We start from the raw sequence: 21,089 nt of genomic DNA, 5'->3' as shown, positions 1-21,089 counted from the left end.
AGCTTTAGAAAATAGCTTGACCCCTTCCTCCCTGTGGCAGTCCCTCAAATATTGGAAGACTGCTATCATGTCTCCCCTGGTCCTTCTCTTTACTAGAATAGCCAAGCCCAGTTCCTGCAACCATTCGTTGTGTGTTTTTGCCTCCAGTCCCTTAGTCAGACTACACCTAGTGTACTGCATCCAGTTTTGGTCACCACATTATAAAACCACACTATAAAAAAGATGTTGAGACTCTAGAAAAAGTGCAGAGAAGAGCAACCAGGATGATGAGGGGACTGGAGACTAAAACATACAATGAACAGTGACAGGAACTGAGCCTGGCTAGTCCAGTGAAGAGAAGGACCAGGGGACACATGATAGCAGTCTTCCAATATTTGAGCAGCTGACATAGAGAGGAAGGGGGTCAAGCTATTTTCTAAAGCACCTGTAGGCCAGACAAGGAATAATGGATGAAACTGAACAAGGAGAGATTCAACCTGGAAATAAGGAGAAACTTTCTGACAGTGAGAACAATCAACCAATGGAAAGAAGCTTGTCCTTGGAAGTTGTGTGAGGGCGCCATCACTTGAGACCTTCAAGAAGAGATTGGACTGCCATTTGTCAGAAATGGTGTAGGGTCTCCTGCTTAGGCGGGGTGGTGGTGGTGGGTGGACTAGATGACCTATAAGGTCCCTTCCAACTCTGATTAAATGGCTTAAAGTTGCCTAAATTGGGGTGGGGGTGGGGGAAACTGCTCTAGCCTAACACATCGGGAAAGGTGCACCTGATAATTTTTTTTAGAAAAATATTTAGAATAGGACTACATAGCTGCCATGCTTTGAATCTCTGCACACCGAGACCATTGCAGCTTTCTAGTTTCCGGATAAAGCAGCAAGGGCAACCAGGATCTCTGAACATGTGCAGAGTATGTCCTTGACACTGCGCGGCTGAAGCACAGCTGAACCGCTCTGCTTCTTTCTTTCTTTCTTTCTTTCTTTATTTATTTATTTATTTATTTCTTTCTTTCTTATTTGATTTGCCAATTGTTTACAAGATAATAAGTATAAGTGTATACATAGTTGTGAATACATGAAATGGGTACATATAAGAAAAATAAAAGAAGAATAAGAGAAACAATAGGACAGGGACGGTAGGCACGTTGGTGTGCTTATGCACGCCCCTACAGACCTCTTAGGAAAGGGGTGAGGTCAATAGTAGACAGTTTAAGGTTAAAGTTTTTGGGGTTTGGGGAAGAAACTACAGAGTCGGGTAGAGTATTCCAGACATTGACCACTCTATTGCTGAAGTCGTATTTCCTGCAATCAAGTTTGGTGCGGTTAACTTTGAGTTTGTATCTATTGTGTGCTCTTGTGTTGTTATGGTTGAAGCTGAAGTATTCATTGACAGGTAGGACATTGCAATGTATGATTTTATATACCATGCTTAAGTCAGACCGAAGACGGCGTAATTCAAGGTTTTCTAGTTCTAGAATTTCAAGTCTGGTGGCATAAGGTATTCTGCAACGAGTAGAGGAGTGGAGAACTCTTCTTGTGAAATATTTCTGGACTTTCTCAATTGTGCTAATATCAGATACGTAATGTGGGTTCCAGACTGATGAACTGTATTCGAGTATTGGTCTAGCAAATGTTTTGTATGCTCTAGTTAGTAGTGTGATATTACCAGAGAAAAAGCTACGTAGGATTAGGTTAACAACTCTTAATGCCTTTTTGGCTATGTAGTTGCAGTGGGCTCTAGCACTTAGATCATTAGAGGTGAGTATTCCAAGGTCCTTTACAGAGCTTGGGTCATCAACAAGATCTTGACTATTCAGCTTGTATTTTATTTTCTGATTTTTTTTGCCAATATGTAAGACAGAGCATTTATTTGTTGAGATTTGAAGTTGCCATTTGTTTGACCATTCTGATACATAGTCAAGATCTTTTTGTAGGGTAGCAGTATTGTCTGTGGTATTGAACAGCTTTACATCATCAGCGAAACGCAATTGCTCTTAATATGATCACAGAGGTCATTTATGTGGAGTATGAAGAGAGTTGGTCCTAGAACACTGCCTTGGGGGACACCACTATTGACAGGTACTGGATTTGATAGGACGCTCCCGATTTTGACCATTTGTTGTCTGTTTGACAGGAATGCTTCTATCCAGTTATTCAGTTGTCCAGAGATACCATAGGATTTTATTTTTAGTAGTAGTTTGTCTTGTACTTCTTCTTAGCAGCGCTCCCGTCTCCAATCTGGGAGTTTCCTGCTCATTCAGATCCCCTGAGGTTTCTCCAGGGAAAGGAGAACTCTGCACTTGCTCAGAGTCACAGATGAGAAAAGGACACACGAGCGCTTTCCTAAGCCGAAGACACTTATACAGTCCTCAACGGGGCTCCAAGGGTTAAACCAACCGCGCCGCGATGCCTAGAGGGGCCCGGAACTACAAAACACATGGTAGAATGCAAATAATGATGTCATTTCCGGTCCCGCCTCCCTTTGATTTGTGACTTTGGTGATACCAAGTTGTTGGGTTTTTTGTTTTTTTTACTATTTTATTTACAGGGATTTATTGCCCTTAAAGCCTTAAAGCTACAGGAGGAATTCAGGCAAACCTAAACAAAGTTTAAACAGCATATATGGATTTTAATACGCGCCCAAGGCTCTCATCGCAGGCAACCTTAACCCCAGAAAAGCTGATCAGCAACATTAAAACTCTTCAACCCCCGTCATTACAACGGAGGGTTTGGGTTCCCGTTTACTTATGCACAGCGGTCCTTCAGGAATTGCAACGCCCTGCTTCTGTGTCCTTGCTGCGGGGATACGTCCAGTCACTGGCTGCAGAAAGCTGAACGAGAGAGACTGCCTACCTTTGATAGTGCTCCATTACCCTTGGTGCATATGATGTTCAGGAGGAAGGGCGGAGAGAGGAGAGGAGGAAGAGAAGTAGAGGAGAAGAGAGAAGAAGGGGAGAAAAGAGATGAGGAGGAAGAAAAGAAGAGGAAGGGGGAGAAGGGTGGAGGGAGGGAAGATGAGAAGGAATGAGGAAGAGGAGGAGGGAGGGAGGAAGAGATGAGAAGAGGAAGGAAGAAGAGGAGGGAAGAAGTGAGAAGGGGGAGGAAGAGAAGAGAGAAGGGGGACTTACTCATGTTTATACTTATACTTATTATCTTGTAAGCAAATAAAGATGAGAAGGGATGAGGAAGAGGAGGAAGAGATGAGAAGAGGAAGGAAGAAGGAAGAGAGATGAGAGGGGGAGGAAGAGAAAGGAGAAGAGAAGGGGGAGGAAGGGAAGATGAGAAGGAATGAAGAGAGGAGGGAAGAGAAGAGGAGGAAGAGATGAGAAGGAGGAAGAGAAGGAAGGAGGAGAGAAGAGAAGGGGGAGGAAGAGAAGAGGGACTTACTCATGTTTATACTTATTATCATGTAAGCGATTGACAAATCAAATAGAACAAAAAAGATGAGAAGGAATGAGAAGGTGGGAGGAAGAGGTGAAAAGAGGAAGGAGGAAGAGGGAAGTAGACATGAGAAGGGGGAGGAAGAGAGAAGGAAGGGAAGATGAGAAGGAATGAGAAAGAAGGTGGGAGGAAGAGATGGGAAGAGGAAGAAGAGGGAAGTAGAGATGAGAAGGGGAGGAAGAGAAAAGGAGGAGGAAGGGAAGATGAGAAGGAATGAGAAAGAAGGTGGGAGGAAGAGATAAGAAGAGGAAGAAGAGGGAAGTAGAGATGAGAAGGGGAGGAAGAGAGAGGAGGAGGAAGGGAAGATGAGAAGGAATGAGAAGGTGGGTGGAAGAGATGGGAAGAGGAAGGAGGAAGAGGGAAATAGAGATGAGAAGGGGGAGAAAGAGAGAAGGAAGGGAAGATGGGAAGGAATGAAGAGGAGGGGAGGAGAGAAGAAGAGAGAAGGGGGGAAATAGAGAGGGAGGGAGGGAGAGGAGATGAGAAGGAGGGAGGGAGGGAGGAAGAGAAGGAGAGAGAGAAAGAAAGAAAGGGGAGAGAGGGAGGGTGGGAAGGATTTATGAATCCCCCAGCACAAGGAATGGGGCAGCTGGCAGAAGTCAGAAATCGCTACAATCCCCATTGGTTTCCCCCCACCCCTTGCTTTTGGTTGTTCTGTTTCTCTATTTAGATAAGACCTCTGAACTCTGTGTGTGTGTGTGTGTCTAGTAGAACACAGAAATGTTAAAACCTGTGGACAGAAATGACCATTTCGTTGCTCTTTTATTTGCAAAGCATCTTCCCATTACACTAAAAGATGATTACCGTAGTACAATCCTTTTAAAGCCACCCATGCATATGAAAAAGGCAATCAGCTACACAGGAACCAGCTACTTTCCAAAAGCACAGATTTGACACAATTCCTACAAAAGGGCAAGATCAAGGAACAAGTTAAGAGGAGGGTGGGGGAATCTCGTAAGTTTGGGAAACTGGGACTGTTTGCTGAGAAGCAATCGTGTTTGCATTCACACGTTGTGCCACGTCACTGTTTCAAGGAGTCTTCCATTTGCAAGTCCCATTTTCTTCTAAAGTTCTGGTAGTCCTTGACTCACAACCACAATCGAGGCCAAAATTTCTGTTGCTAAACGAGGCAGTTGTTAAATGAGTTTTGCCCCGTTTTATGGGATTTTATTTTTTGGGGGGGTCACCGTTGTTAAGTGGATCTGGCTTCCCCATCGACTTTGCTTGGCAAAAGGTGTCCAAAGTTGATCACATGACTTTCGGGACACTGCAACTGTCATAAATACGAAACAGTTGCCGAATTGTGATCACAGGACGATGGGGATGCTTCAACAGCCATAAGTGTGAATGGTCATAAGTCCCTTTTTTTCAGGGCCGTTTTTTAATTTTGAACGCTCACTAAGCAAATCGTAAGTCGAGGACTATCTGCATTGCAACATTTTCAGAACAGATTCACTCGGTCCAAGAGACATTTCTCCCTTCCACTGCAGGTTTTTCAGAAGGGTTTAATTACAGTGATAAGTTTTCAGTTGCCTTTTTTTAAAAAATCTGAAAATTACCTTGCATTTCAAAGGGAATCAAAGTGCTGGGTTTTACAGTATAACTTAACAAGTTTGTTGTGCTGGAAAGACCTCAGGGTTAAAAAAAAAAAAAAGAGAGAGAGACTAATGTAATATAAATAGTGAAAACCTAAACTAAGTATGGATAACAAACACAATCTAAATGTAAAATATACATAACGTACAAAAGAATCAGAAACTCAATAAATTGTCAGTGTTTAAAACTCAGGCAAGGATGGATGAACATGATGGCCATTTGAGAAAATCCTGTTTATAGATTTCGATTTCAAGTACCTTTGGTAAATGACCTAAATCCATCCTTCTCTCGATCCCTTTACAATAAGTACCATTCTGTGTAACAGTTCCCAGAAAAATCTCACAACCATCCAAGTAGCTTCAAGAACCGAGGCTCCTTGAGAAAATTTAATATTTATCACCGTAGAGATGCATAAGACCCTCATTCTCTATTTCAAACTCTTTTATAAAAGCAGCTCATTTCCATCGTTAACCAATAAATGTCAGCCATTATAAGAAGGGGCTTGCCACAAGCCAAAATGGTTTAAGAAATGTGATTTTTTAAAAAAATAAAAAATTAACCGGTCTGTGCGTTTTTACCCCAATGATTTCACCGGATGAAATATGGTTAAGAAATATTTTAAAATATTTACGGCATGTGTGTGTGTGTGTGTGTTTGTGTTTGTGCATGTGCACTTTGGAGTCAATCTTGATGTCAACTAAAAAGCTGCCAGAAAAAGGGGGTGGGGTGGAAACAAGGCATTCCTGAAATGCCTAGATAATCACCTCGGCAGCCCAAAGTTGTTGGAGCATAAGAAGGTTATTGGAGAACATGATGGATGACTCTTGGAGACGAATGTGTCCCATTGGAGAAGTCAAATCCAGGGGGTGGGGGAAAAACCAGGGTCAAGGGGGAAATGTATAACGTGATTTAGTATCAGCTGCACCCAGCCATGCGCCAACATGTCAATTTCTGATAAACCAATTTACTTTTTCTGAGATGTGGCTAGAGACTTTTGATTTGAATAAGGGTGACTCCCAGGGACAACAACGACAATATTTTCAGAAAACGTTTGCCATTGCCTCCTTTCTAGGGCTGAGAGGGAAGGACTGGCCCAAGGCCACCCAACTGGAACCGAGAGCCTGCCAAGTTTCTAATCTGATGCCTTTGACCACTTCACCAAACTAGCTCTCCTTTTTCTAATTTACAGGAAGCCTGAATTGAATAAGACGTAACCCTCAAATCTCTCAATATTCAAATGCCTACGATAACTCCCACTGAATCTCTGTTGTGTAATATTCTCACACGGCCCCTATTTGGGCTCAGGAGTCCTATGAGACCCGCCATCCTGCACTTATTGTTCTGACCTAGGCTTCCCCCAAAAGCACTAAGCAGATTCTTTGTCCTGGCAAAACCTGTGATGATCAACACAAACGTAACAAAATCCAAAACATAAATAAATGTCCTTTATAATGCCTCCAACTTGGCCCCACTGTTCAATAATTCTCAGTTGGAGATAAAACTTATTCAAAAATAGTCTTCCAAAGAAAGCAATACAGTCTGAACTTAATGAGCAGATAGAGGTGAAATAAAAACCCAAAACAAACTACAAGGATGGAAATTCCACAACGGACTAGGACAAGTGATTACCAACTTCAAGGAGGTAACAAGGCACAAGAAGGACACCAACCAAGATCGTTTAGCCCAAAATAAAACACACTTTGCTTCAGGCAACGCTGTGTTGTAATCGTCTCTCTTATATACTATTCTCCAAGGCTGCAACCAATGAGGGGATCATGGCCGCTTCCTCTCTCGTAAGCCAAGTTGTTTCCTTCTCCGTTCCTCCCTGTGTGTCCTAGGATGAAGAGGAGATGGGCCTGGTTCTTCCTCTGACTGCCCAGCTGGCCTCTGCCCTTCCCCAGCCTCCTCCACAACCTCTGGAGCCACACCTCCACTCCCTGTTGGCTGTTCCTCCTCTCCCCCAGAGTCTGACTCTAACAAGGGCATGACAAAACCCCTTTTACTAAACAAAGGTGAATTTCTTGGTCATGTGGCTGACCTATTTTATGACTTACTCCCATACAGTTCTAACTTGAGAACTACCTATATAATGGGATTGTTTTGCAAACACCCTTTGCTTTTAAAGACGGGACCTCAGCCACGCAACAGGGGGCCTTCCAAATGGCAGCTCCACCCACATGGAAGGTCCATGTTTAAAAACACCCCTCTGTATATATAATTCAAATCTTATAAAGGAGAATCTTAAAGAGCACTGATGGTGTTACCTAGTCTGAACAACGCAACGTCTGCAAGAAAACAACCAAGCTCAGAAAGCATCAAGGATTCCTCGTTTTCAAATCTGGTCCAGCCTCAAATCTCTACACCAGATTCCATGACATTCTGCTTTGAGCAATCCAGAAGGGACTGTCAAATTTGGCAGTCCCATGAGACAGGGATCAAGTTGGCTCAGACTTCCACCCTCCCGAGGTCGGTAAAATGAGCCAGATTGTTGGGAGCAATAGGGTGCTCGCATTGCAGCCCTGGTCAAAAGGGTGCCCAGCAGAGGTTATATACTACCTGAGACTTCTCAGAAAACAACTGAATGAAAAACTGCTGGTGACCTTCTACCGCTGCACCATAGAGAGCATCTTAACTTATTGCACCTCTGTATGGTTTGCCAATTGCACGGTGGCAGATAGGGCAGTGCTCCAGAGGGTTAACATCATTGCCCAGAGGATCATAGGTTGCCCTCTCCCCTCTTTGGAAGAGCTTTATAGCTCCCGCTGCCTTAAGAAAGCTCAAAACATTCTCAAAGATCCATCTCATCCTGGGAACCCTTTTTTTGAACTATTACCATCTGGCAGACGGTACAGAAAAATAAAAACAAGGACAAATAGACTGAAAAACAGCTTCTACCCCAGGGCAATTGCTCTTTTGAATTCTCCTGTACAGTGCAGTGTTGGTGTGGTGTCGGGGGTTCGCGGTTCAATGTGTGAAGGGTGAAGGATGTGCGTTTGTGTTTATTTTCATAGTCATGATGTGCACTGAAGATGGTGTTTGATTTCGTTGTACGAGGTGCAATGACAATAAAGTAAACTAATAGGCTGACTCTAAACCGCTTAGAGAGGGCTGTAAAGCACTGTAAAGTGGTATATAAGTCTAAGTGCTATTTGGCAGATTATTCCTGTTAAAGGAACTGCATTCAAGTTGTTAAGTCACCGACAGGCAAAGATTTACCTTGCAAAATTGGGGCATTCAAACAGTTGTTTGAAATGGCCCGCTGGTGCCCTCTTGGATTCCAAAGATGGTGACTTTGTTGGTAGACTCTACATACAAAACAATAGCCAGTTTGGTCTAGCGGCAAAGGCTCCAGGCTAGAAAAAAAAATTTTTTTAAACCTGAAATTAACTTGAAAATTCAAGGGAATCCAAGTGCTTGGGGTTGTGGTTCCATCTTAGCTACGAAATCCAGGTGAGTGATCGTGGGCCTGTCCCTCTCACAAAGCTGTTGTTGTAGGGGAAATAGGAGGAGGAAGGAGTATTTAAGCATAAAATAATAATAATAATAGGGGAGGGATTTAAAAATAATAAATAAATAAAGCAAGCCTTCCCTGGGATGCTTTTCCTCAGACAAGCAAACAGAAGGAGATTCTATTTGCAGACGTTTTCTTGTGCTAGAATTGTACCTGTGTGGCATTGGAAATCTCCTCCCCAGCTTTCGAGAGAATTAATATCTGGGTGTAAAAAATAATAATGCCGCATTAATCCATCTTTTTCCTCAGATTCAAAGAAGAGTCCGCCTTTTGTGAAGCCTGCATAAGATGGCAATCTTAAATCGCTTTGATTGTTACAACCTTCTGCAGCTGTAAGTCAGGCATACTGATTCCCACTAAAATAAACTGGCCATAACATGCTTAATTCCTGGGCTGCATTAGGATTGACATTTAAATAATAATAATAATAATAAATAAAAAAAGCATGCTGAAAATCTAACACGCTCCTGGCTATTCATGCATCCACACTTATTATTATCCGTGATGGGTTTGTAATTTTGGCAGCATTGCTTTAGGGCTCTTCAAACTTGGTAACTTTTCAGACAGAGTGGACTTTCAACTCCCAGATTATCTGGGAAATCTTGGGCTGCCTGGGGAAATTCTTCGCGTGACTGGGGAATTCTGGGAGTTGGAAGTCAGTCATCTTAAAGCCGACACGGTTGGGGAAACTCCCCCGCCCCCTTTAGGAAAACCCCAACAATTAAAAAAAAAAATCTTTGCGGAACTGCGGTCGTGCGTCACGTCCACAATGCTTTTTTTTTTTTTTAAGCTTTCTCTGGACTGCCTGTTCCTCAACCGCCATCTTTTTTGCATATTTCAGTTTCTCATCAGCTGATAAAAGAGCAGCGGTGCGATTCAACCAGTGTAACAATTGATTTGGTGAAAGCGCGTTTTGCGCGCATGCTCTACAGCAGTGTTGGCGAACCTTTTCGGCACCGAGTGCCAAAACGGGAGCGTGCATGTGGGGGAATGCCGGAAACCGGAAGAGCAGCTCCGTGGCGCATGTGTGCGCCGGAAACCGGAAGAACAGCTCCTCGGCGCACGCACAGGAGCACCAGAAACTGGAGTAGCAACTCCCCTGCAACGCATGCACACGCCAGGAAGCTCAGCTTCCGGTTTCTGGTGCGTGCATGCACGCCGGCCACCTGGTTTCTGGTACACATGCATGCATGAAGACCAGATGGCACATCAGAAACCGGAAGCTCAGCTTCCTCCCGCACTCATGCATTCCCGGGAGCTGCTCTTCCGTTTTCTGGTGCTCCCGCGTGTGAAGACCAGCTGGCCAGAGGCCATGCACGCACCGGAATCTGGAAGAGCAATAGGCAACAGCTGGCGTATCCGGAGAGATGGCTCTGCATGCCACTTCTGGCATGTGTGCCATAGGTTCGCCTATCATGGCTCCACAGTCTAAAAAGCCCTTTTCCCAACTCAATTTCTTACCTTCTACTGCAGCCCCTGGGACTAAAACAGCGGAGGCGCAGCAAAACCACTCTGCCCCGCGAATCAGCTGTGCTAATAAAAAAAGAAAAACAGGAAATAAAGCACAGGAAAGAGCAGGGTGGGTGGACGGGGCCAAATGCTCATAGGCACTACCGGTTCGCTTGAACCGGTCTGAACCGGTTGAATCCCATCCCTGCAAAAGAGGCCGTACTTTTATTTACCAACACCAGAGAAGTCCTCCTGCCGCCTCCCCCTTCAAACCTGGGTTTGTTAGAAGGAGTCAGAGCAAGTGGAAGAGACCCAACGGTTCTCTCCTGATTCAGCTAAAAAGGATCCCATTTTGAAAAACGGGGAAGGAAAACCACCCTTCCCTTCAAAGACATCGGCTGTCGTTCCTTTCAACCGTTTCCAGTTCGATTCTTCTCTTTGCTTCCCTTGTGGACTGAGAAAACAAGAGCCTCGGGGACCAAACCGTGCGGGCTGAAGCTGCTACCTGAGGAGAATTGTTACCTCAAGCTCTTCGTCTTTTCCTCCCCTTCCCAAGCTTACTCCCTAAATTGAGTCTTTGAAGAAAAAGAAAGAAAGAAAGAAAGAAAGAAAGAAAGAAAGAAAGAAAGAAAGAAAGAAAGAAGGAAGGAAGGAAGGAAGGAAGGAAGGAAGGAAGGAAGGAAGAAAGAAAGAAAGAAAGAAAGAAAGAAAGAAAGAAAAGAAAGAAAGAAAGAAAGAAAGAAAGAAAAAGAAAGAAAGAAAGAAAGAAAGAAAGAAAGAAAGAAAGAAAGAAAGAAAGAAAGAAAGAAAGAAAGAAAGAAGGAAGGAAGGAAGGAAGAAAGAAAGAAAGAAAGAAAGAAAGAAAGAAAGAAAGAAAGAAAGAAAGAAAGAAAAAATGAAAGAAACAAAGAAAGAAGAAAGAAAGAATCATTGCCACAAGCCAAACTGTGGAGCGAAGGAATCCAGGGGCTTTCATGCCATCCTTGTGGAACTGATATCTTTTCAAAAGAAACCCAGTCTCTTTCCAAAAATTCAAAATCAAAATCCCTGCTTTGTGATTTCAGATCAATGAACCTGGCCTTGGATGGGTGGGTGGGGGGAAATATACAGGTTTCATTTCTCTCCTCCGTTCAGAGCCTTCACAGGGCTACGGTCCTCTCCTCTGTGAATTCTTTCATAACCAGGATGGCTTGATTGCCCACCGAGGTCTCCTGGATAGTCCACAGGTTCGGCATGCCTGCTTCTCCCGGCTCGGCGGAAGGCGAGTAGGTGGAAAGGGGCCAGTGAAACGGCTCAGCGGGGTGTGCGTACTGGTAATAACTCCCCTGGGCAAAGCTTCCGATATCCAAGAAGATATTGGTCCCGACGGAGGCCTTCACGCCACGTTTGGCTTCCAAGGTTTTGTGGCGCTTGGCGTCGTGCGTGTTCTGATGTCGGATGAGGTGCGAGCTCTGGTTGAAGCTTTTCCCGCACTCGGTGCAACGGTACGGCTTCTCTCCCGTGTGAATTTTCTGGTGCCGGAGGAGCGTGGCCAGGTCGTTGAAACTCTTCCCGCACTCAGTGCAGCGGTAGGGTTTCTCCCCCGTGTGGATCCGCTGGTGGCGGAGGAGGGTCCGGCGGTCGCTGAAGGTCTTCCTGCACTCCGAACACTCGAACGGCCGCTCCCCGGTGTGCACACGCCAGTGGGCCTCCAGGTTGGACTTGTCGCAGAAGCTCTTGCTGCAGCTGGAGCACTTGTAGGGCTTCTCCCCGGTGTGGCTTCGCCAGTGGGTCTTGAGGCTGTACTTGTTATAGAAGCTTTTGCTGCAGCTGGAGCAGTGGAAGGTCTTCTCCCGGCTTTCCACGTGGGTTTTCTGGTGGGTGATCAGGTTGGTGGTCCGATTGAAACTCTTCCCGCATTCGGGACACTTGTACGGCTTCTCCCCGGTGTGGATCCTCTGGTGGCGGAGGAAGCTGGTTTTGTCGCAGAAGCCCTTGGTGCAGACGGTGCACTTGTAGGGCTTCTCGCCCGTGTGGATGCGCTGGTGAACTTTCAGGCTCGCCTTCCGGGTGAAGCTTTTCCCACACACTTTGCACTGGTTCTTTCTCTTGCCCTTGTAGTTCTTGTGTTGCGCCAGCATGGCACCGTAGTCGCTTCCCTGGGAACCGTCTTTATTCAGACACTCTTGGGGTTGGCCTTCTTCATTCTTTCCTGGCTCTTTGAGGTTCCCGAAGTGGCTTACCGCATCTTCGTTGTCTTCTGTATCGTCTGACAGCACCCCGTATGGCTCCCATTCACTTCCGCTTTCACAAGGGTCACCTAGTAGGATAGAGAAGGAGAGAGAGAGAGAGAGAGAGAAAGGGAGAAAGAGAAAAGAGAGAGAAAGGGAGAGATAGAGACAGAATGAAAAAGAGACAGAGAAAGAGAAGGGGAGAAAGAAAAAGAAAAAGAAACAGAAGCAGAAACAGAATGAGAAAGCAGAGAAAAAAGAAAGACAGAGAGACAGAAAGAAAAAGAGACAAAGAGAAAGAGAAGGGGAGAAAGAAAGAAAAAACAGAAAGAGAATGAGAAAGAGAAAAAAGAAAGACAGAGAAACAGAAAGAAAAAGAGACAAAGAGAAAGAGAAGGGGAGAAAGAAAGAAAAAACAGAAAGAGAATGAGAAAGAGAGAGCGAGAACGAGAGCGAAAAGAAACAGAGAGAGAGAGAAAGAAAGAGACAGAAAGAGAAAAAGAGAGAAAGAAACAGACAGAAAGTGAGAGAACGAAGAAGAGAGAAAAGAAGGAAAAAAGGGAAAGAAGGAAAAAGGAAAGGAAGGAAGGAAAGAGAAAGAAAGAGAAAGAAAGAAAGAAAAGAAAGAAAGAAAAGAAAGAAAGAAAGAAAGAAAGAAAGAAAGAAAGAAAGAAAGAAAGAAAGAAAGAAAGAAAGAAAGAAAGAAAGAAAGAAGGAAGGAAGGAAGGAAGGAAGGAAAGAAAGAGAAAGAAAGAGAAAGAAAGAAAGAAAGAAAGAAAGAAAGAAAGAAAGAAAGAAAGAAAGAAAGAAAGAAAGAAAGAAAGAAAGAAAGAAATTCTGCATTACAAAGGGGCAAAATCAAACAGTATTCCCAGATGTAGCAAAGTGGCTGTTGAGGAGCTACATAAAACAAAACACAGAACAGAGGAAGGTGTGAGTGTTATATTTCCTCAGAATGTTTCTAGTTAGGGGATTGAGAAAAATATTATTGCCCCATTCTGCTGATAGGGCCGGGGAGGGTTGGGTCTCCCCTTTCTTGTGGGATACTCACTTTCAGCCGACCCCATCACAAAAGAGATCCTTCCTGGAGATTCCTGAGGGGGCTCCTTGGACACGGGGTCTCCATCCGTCTCAGTGTCCGCTCCAGCAGCTGTCTCGTCCTCTTTCAGCCACCGAGAAAACAAAGAGAGAGGGAATGTTGGGGGAAAAAAAAAAACTTATTGCTTTAGCTCTTTCCAGGATATAAATGGGTGGTTCTCATTTCCCAAAACAATTTTTCAAAGTTATTAAACAAGTTTCTCTTGTTTAAAAGGGAAAAAAAACCAAAAGCCCATCCATCTAGGATTAAAGCAAACCAACAAAACACCTGAAGCTCAACCAGAGCACAACAAAAGAATGTTTTTTTATGTTTATGTTTATATGTTTACATGTTTTATGTTGGTATGTTAGGTTATGGTTATGTTATTATGTTTTATGTTATGGTATGTTTTAGGTTAGGTTAGGTTAGGTTTGTAAGAAATAAGGAAATTCAAAAATAAAATGGTATATAAGATACTTAAATGTTTCACAAATGAGGGTTGGACTGGATAACCTGCAGGGTCCCTTCCAATTCTGTTAATTTGTTATCAAATGAAATATATCTCCCTATATCTACATGCTTTGCTTTTATACTTTTGACGTGCTCCATTGTTAAGCTTTTTAATATTTTTATCTTATGTATGCCTTTTATATTATTGCCTTTTATATGTATGCCTTTTATATTATTATTATTATGTTTTTTTTTTGTGGGGGAGGGTTGCTATAATCTCTTTGGAAAAATGGTAGTATAAGATGAAACTTGTAAAATTGTACCTTCAGAAGTTAGAAAGAGGTCCTGATAAGGGGATGCTACATTCCTTAAAGGAAAGATGCCATTTGGGCAGCCAAAGTAAGAGGTACGGAGGGGTACGGATGAGAACATAAACGAAAGGAGGCAGTTTTCCTTGGAGACATCCTGGGATTAGCTGCCACACCTGAGGGCAAATCCAATGAGCTTGAATTTGGGAGGGAATGAGTTTCAAGAAAGAGGGAACTTGGGTGACGAGATGAAACTGTATATAAAGTATGTTTTGGAATTTAAAGGTGTGGCTTTTGATTTTGAACCTGCTTGTTGAGGTTCTGAAAGGTCACCGATGCTTTGCAAACCGTCTATTTTTTTAAAAAAAATTCTCTTTGTTTTCAACGATCCAAGTTTCTTTCGTTGGTTTTGAGTTATTTCCAACAGGTTAGGTTAGGAGCTCCGGTGATCCGACGGTTAGAATGCAGTACTGCAAACTAACTCTGCCCACAACCAGGAGTTGGATCTTTACCAACTCAAGGTGGACTCAAGTCTACCAGGTCAATACCGAGGTCAATAAAATGAGGACCCCGAATTGTTTGGAGCAATATGCCGACTCTGCAAACTGTTTAGAGAGGGCTGTAGCGTTGTTGCTATTGTTATTTATTTTATTTATTTTGTCCTTTAATGACCCCGTAGCCCTGTGCATCGGGGTGGAGTCAGGGAGATTGAATGGAGCTGAGTGTTTATTGGCCGGATGCCTTTCTTGTTGCCAGTGAGGAGTTACAGATATTTTCTCATTGTGCCCAGAGAGAGAAATATCTGTGGTGACCTAGGATCAAACTCGCAGCCTCCTGATTGTGAGGCGAGAGCTCCACCTCTAGACCACTGCACCACTCCTGTTATTGCTATGGCTATGTTCTGCAAAATTCTCCATTACCCAGGGTAATACTCCCTCCCCCCCCCAAAAAAAAATTGATGAGAAATCTTTTGGCTGTAGCGGACAGCCTAACATCTCAATTTTTCTGCTTTTTCCCTCCTCTCTCTTGAGATTCCCTGCATTTCATTTTAAGAGACGACCTCAAGTACTAAGACTCTGAGATCAGGACCTAACGCTTCCCGCATGCCATAATTCCCACATCCATCAACGGCACAATATAAATCCGAAACAAAGCTTTCTACGTTCAATACCTGCTGATTCCTTTGGCCACGTCTCGGTCGGTTGGTTCTCTTCTTCTTCTTCCTTTCCCTCCTTCTGATCCCACAGATTGTCTTCCGCTTCTTTCCCTGAACCTTCACTGGGCACCATCCTAACTGGTCTATTCTTGGCATCATTCTCCCAGGTGTCACCTGTTGGAATCAAGCCCATGAGGAAAGTTAGGGAGAAGCAGGACTTCAAGCCAAGATCCTTTTCCCTTATAGATATGGCTGTCAAGCCCTGTTAGGTTCAGGACGCAAGGTCCACTTGGATTTCTGCGAATAACTTTTATCGTTAGATCTTTGTTGTAACACTGGGCTGGGGGATGATGGCCCCTTTATGGCTTGTGGACTTCATCTCCCATGCTGGCTCAGGAATTCTGGGAATTGAAGTCCACAGGTCATAAAGGGGCCATCGTTTCACACGCTGGCTCAGGAATTCTGGGAATTGAAGTCCACAGGTCATAAAGAGGCCATCGTTTCACACGCTGGCTCAGGAATTCTGGGAATTGAAGTCCACAGGTCATAAAGGGGCCATCGTTTCACACGCTGGCTCAGGAATTCTGGGAATTGAAGTCCACGGGTCAAAAAAGGGCCATCGTTTCACATGCTGGCTCAGGAATTCTGGGAGTTGAAGTCCACAAGTCATAAAGGGGCCATTAACAGGAAGTGGCGAAACGGACCTATTCATCCTGCAGAGGCTTTTTTTCAAGCCTCTGGGAGGCCGAAAAAGGCCTCAAACCAGCCGAAAATTAGCTGTGAGGCACACGCATGTGCAGTGAGGTAAATTTGCCTGCAGCTCACGTGCCGGTACAAATGGCTCTGTGTGCCACCTGTGGCATGCATGCCATAGGTTCACCATCATGGCCCTCTACCATTTCAGACAAGTGGCTGTCCAATCTCTTCTTAAAAACTTCCAGTGTTGGAGCATTCACAACTTGTGGAGGCACGTTGTCCCACTGATTAATTGTTCTCACTGTCAGGGAATTTCTCCTTAGTTCTAGGTTGCTTCTCTCCTTGATTAGTTTCTACCCATGGCTTCTTGTCCTGCCCTCTGGTGCTTTGGAGAATAGCTTGACTCCCTTTTCTTTGTGGCAGCCCTTGAGATACTGGACCACTGCTATCATGTCTCCCCTGGTCCTTCTCTTCATCAGACTAGACATACCCAGTTCCTGCAACCATTCTTCATAGGCTTTAGCCTCCAGTCTCCTAATCATCTTTGTTGCTTTTCTCTGCACTCTTTCTAGAATCTCAACGTTTTTTTTTTACATCATGGTGACCAAAACTGGATGCCATATTCCAAGTGTGCCCTTACCAAAGCATTATAAAGTGGTATTAACACTTCATGTGATCTTGATTCCATCCCTCTGTTAATGCAGCCAAGGACTGTGTTGGCTTTTTTTGGCAGCTGCAGCCCCACGTCTGGCTCATATTTATGATATGCCATGATATTCATGCCTTGATGTTTATTGGTGATATACGAGGGCTATCCACAAAATAGATTACGTTTTTGTCTGTAGGAAAAAGGGGCGGAGCTAGCGTGGCCATCTTTGGTCTGTGCGTCCGCTGCTCAGTCTGCATCTAGTCGTGCTAGTGGGAGGTTCGTATCGTTGCCCGTTATTTCACAGCAAGCGTTTGAAATGTGTGCTGCAATTGAAAATCCCGCGAGTTGTGAGCTGCGATCAGTGATAAGGTTTCTGTTGGCAAAAAACCATAAACCGATTGAAATTTTTCGGCAACTGTGTGAAGTGTACGGGGACAACATCATCACTGAAGGTGGAGTGCGCCAATGGTGCATTAAGTTTAAAAATGGCCGAACTACGGCACTCGAGAAGTCCTGAATGCTTTCAAGTGGGAGATTTTTCCTCATCCGCCCTACAGCCCCGATCTTGCACCACGCGAAAGCATTCAGGACTTCTCGAGTGCCGTAGTTCGGCCATTTTTAAACTTAATGCACCATTGGCGCACTCCACCTTCAGTGATGATGTTGTCCCCATACACTTCACACAGTTGCCGAAAAATTTCAATCGGTTTATGGTTTTTTGCCAACAGAAACCTTATCACTGATCGCACCTCACAACTCGCGGGATTTTCAATTGCAGCACACATTTCAAACGTTTGCTGTGAAATAACGGGCAACGATACGAACCTCCCACTAGCACGACCAGATGCAGACTGAGCGGCGGACGCACAGACCAAAGATGGCCACGCTAGCTCCGCCCCTTCTTGCTACAGACGAAAACGTAATCTATTTTGTGGATAGCCCTCGTATATTTATGATATGCCTGTGATATTTATCATAGGTCGCCCTGTGGCTTTCTTGTTCTTTCTGTTTGGCTTCGCATGTAGAAACCTCATCCTTTATAACGATAGAGAAAGCTTCCCTCCCACCAGAGGATGGAACGGGTTCTTACCCAAAGAGACCACGGTCCCGTAGTTTTCCACCATGACTTCCCGATAGAGAGCCCTCTGCTCTGGGTCGAGCATCCCCCATTCGCCTTTGCTGAAACGCACGGCCACTTCCTCAAAAGACACCGGTCCCTGAGGTGGAAGGGAAAGAATATTTCTTAGAGCCACATGATTCGAACAGCACATCCCTCCCATTAACCCAGGCCAGCTTTCCCCAAACCGCTCTCCTCCAGATAGGAGGCATTACAAGGTGTAAGTTGGCTATGAACAATAGGTGGACTAGGCCAGCCCAGGACAAGCCACAAGGTTGGAGAAAGTGGTTTAAATATAGATAGTCCTCGACTTATGACCACGGTCAAGATTGGAATTTTTCTTGTGGTCATAAAGCGAGAAGGCATGTGACCTCACTTAGTGACAGCAATCCCAGCACTCCACCTTGCCATCGTTACGTGAAGTGCGCTGGTCATTATTTGGGGACTTGCCCCAATCCATTCCCCAAATTATCCTGTGGTAAGATGTTGTGGTTAGCAGGTGTGGATGGCTGAGGAGAGCGAAGACTCAGATGAGGGGCCAGGACCATTAGGGAGTGGACTGCTGCCTTCAGAGATTGTGGGGGCTGGCAGCAGCGATGAGGAGGTTCCCGAGGAGCCTGTGCCAAGTGCGCGTGCGTGCAGGATTGCTCGCAGGAAAGGGCAGCTGCAACATCACACGGGCGACTCGGGAGTAAGGCTGCAAGGTAATGGCCCCTCCTTCAAGAAGATAAAAGCCAGCCGTGAAGCGAACGTTCTTTGCAGGAAGCAATGACACTTTGAAACTCAGCCTTGTGGACATTACAGTATCTTAAGTTGGACTTTTGTGTTGTGAAATATTTCTTATCTGTGATTCTTGGCAGTCTCGTACAGTTTTGGCAAGGTTTGTGCTTATCAAAGTTAATTAATTTGCAGCAGCCTTTTAACCGAAGATTCGTAAGACTCATTAAAAGGTTTGATTATCGTTTGTCTTATTGGAAAAGGGTTTGGGTCAGAACATAAGATGTCCATACACTCCAGGGACCCACCTGATCTCATCTGTTTTAGAAATGCCAATTTAAACCCAGACTTACGAGATCCGGCCACACTGAGGAACCTTCTCGGTAATCACCAGCTCCCTCTCACCTTCCCCCTGAAACAGCAGATCCCTCCTTGAAAATGCCAGGAGGTCCCAGGCTCACCTGATCTTCTTCTGCTTCCCCCAGGAAGAGACCTTCTAGCAGCTTCTGCCTTTGCCATCCCTGGTTTTGCATCTGATCCTGGGATAAGTCCAAGTGGGTGGCATTCTCCTCGTTCAAGATGGCCGCTCCCTCGCTTTCCCTGCTCTTCCCAGCCTGGGATGCGAGAGAGACCCGGGCAGCCATTTGGGGGCCTACCACATCCAGTTCACACATGTTCTCTTCCTGCTTCAGCCTGTCCCTCAACCCTGGGCTCTCAGGCAAAGGGTCTCCTTGCTTGGTCCTCATCTTCAGGACCAACACAGTTGGAATTTGGAGAGGTGAGAAGCCTAAAGGCTCAAGTTCTTGACTCGACACAGATTATTGCTTGGTAACACCAGCTGGAGGACACGGTCACCAAAGAAGCAAGACTGGTTGGTTTCCAGCTAGCCAGGAGCTCTTCCCTTACCTGAAAGAAAAAAAAAAAACATAATAGCTTAACACAGAAAAGCTAATCTTGGACAGTTGGTTCTCGACATAGAACAGTTCACTTAATGACCGTTTGAAGTTACAGCGGCACTGAAAGAAGAGAGTCGTGACCATTTTTAACACGGAGGACCGTTATAGCATCCCCATAGCCACGTGATCAAAATTCAGAAAGTTGATTTTGTATTTGGCCTTAGCTGATTACTTGCAAGAATGATAATCGGCGTAACTTTACCCAAAAGGTTTAATTCCTAGTCACTGAAGTCACTGTCTTAAATGACTAAGAATTAAAATTGCAGGCAAGCGAGCGAATGAATAGATGTTCCTCCCGATCTCTTCTTTCGAGTCCAGGGGTGTCAAACTCAAGGCCCGCAGGCCAGCAGTGGGACCCTACCTGTTCCGCCACCAGTTTGGTGATCGTGCCTGCACCTAACGTGCACGCACAGCTTTCCCTCCACCAGCTGAGGCCTCCAGCGCCAATCAACTGAGAGGATAAAACAGAGAAAAGCGCAGGAACAGGTGTGAGGGCCGATCCTGCGTTTTTCTCTTCTTTTTCCTCTCAGGATTTTTTTCTTCCTCTCCCCTGATCCTCGGAGGCTTTGTTTACTACCGGTTCGGCCAAACCGGCTCAAACCGGTAGCATACCACCACTGCCGCAGGCTGCCTGCAGCCGGCAGGGTACTTAAAACTGGCCCGCGGGGCCAGCCTGGAAATAGCAAAGGACCGTCCCATGGTGCCTCTGCTAGCAAAAATGAGGCATCAGGGTGGGGCACCACCCACACTCCATTCTGGCCAGCAAAGTGCTGCAGGAGGCCGTCCAGGCCAATTATGGAGTGCCGGGGGGTCCCTGCTCCATTTTGGCCAGCAGAGTGCTACAGGAGGCATCTGTTTCTCCCCCCTCCACACTTTTGGCCAGTCCATGAAGAAGAACTACAATGCTGATCCGGCCGTCGAAGGAATCCAGTTTGACACCCCTTTTCTAGTCCATCAGAATAAAAACACCAATTGGGAGATCCGTTGTTCAGGTCTCTAGCAATCCCTTGCAGGCTCACAAATTCCTCCACTGAGGATACTGTGTATACACTATACGCTACTCCACGACTTACAACCGTTCGTTTTAGTGATTGTTCAAAGTCACAACAGCACTGGAAAAAAAAGTGACTTAGGGCCATTTTCCATACTTACGACCGGTGCAGCACGTAATCAACACTGGGATGCTTGGCAATTGGTTTATATTTACGACGGTGGCGGGGTCCGTGATCCCCTTTGCGTCCTTCTGCCAAGCAAAGTGAATGGGTGGGAGAGCCAGATTCCCTTTAAACCACTGAAGTGATTCTCACTTAGCAATTCTGGCAAGAAAGATCCTAAAATGGGGGCAAAGCTCACTTAACCGCCGTCTCGCTTAACGAACATCAATTTTGGGGCTCAACTCCGGTCGCATGTTGAGGACTACCTGCATGACTAGGGTAGGCTCCTTAACAGACTGCACCGAATAAATCAATCAATTGCAATCAATGAAGAAAAGGCACCGATACCACAAAAAAAAAACAACTTGAGAGGTTCTCTTTGCAAGGACTTGCATTTGTGTCGGGTGTATGGGTGTGTGTGTGTGAGAGAGAGAAAATAAGTACACCACATATAAGCTATGCCCGTGATGGCGAACCTATGGCATGCATGCCGGAAGTGGCATGCAGAGCCACTTCTGCGGCATGTGAGAGGTCTCCCGGAAGAGCCCCACTGCGCAGGCTTGCTGCCGTCCGACAGCTGATTGTCGGGTATCTGGCGCGCATGCCCG

At 45.2% G+C, this 21,089-nt stretch overlaps 1 protein-coding gene across 1 annotated transcript in view; it reads right to left on the bottom strand.

Annotated features, from left to right (window-relative positions):
* Positions 1 to 10,942: 10,942 nt before the first annotated feature.
* Positions 10,943 to 21,089, bottom strand: part of LOC113424447 (uncharacterized) — a 47,841-nt gene continuing 37,694 nt past the window's right edge. The window contains exons 3-8 of the mRNA XM_087958829.1: positions 19,689 to 19,778; positions 18,833 to 19,189; positions 17,628 to 17,754; positions 15,208 to 15,366; positions 13,252 to 13,362; positions 10,943 to 12,289 (exon numbers count right to left, since the gene is read on the bottom strand). Of these exons, the coding sequence (XP_087814955.1) occupies positions 11,130 to 12,289; positions 13,252 to 13,362; positions 15,208 to 15,366; positions 17,628 to 17,754; positions 18,833 to 19,189; positions 19,689 to 19,778 (2,004 nt within the window). The 3' untranslated portion in view covers positions 10,943 to 11,129. The remainder of the gene's footprint in view (positions 12,290 to 13,251; positions 13,363 to 15,207; positions 15,367 to 17,627; positions 17,755 to 18,832; positions 19,190 to 19,688; positions 19,779 to 21,089) is intronic.

Source organism: Notechis scutatus, chromosome 2 (assembly GCF_049901735.1).
Source record: "Notechis scutatus isolate UNSWTSFEM ecotype Mainland chromosome 2, rNotScu1.2, whole genome shotgun sequence".
Classification (NCBI taxonomy): Eukaryota; Metazoa; Chordata; class Lepidosauria; order Squamata; family Elapidae; genus Notechis; species Notechis scutatus.
The sequence above is the reverse complement of the archived record's forward strand: the minus strand, read 5'-3'. Positions and strand labels throughout refer to the sequence as shown.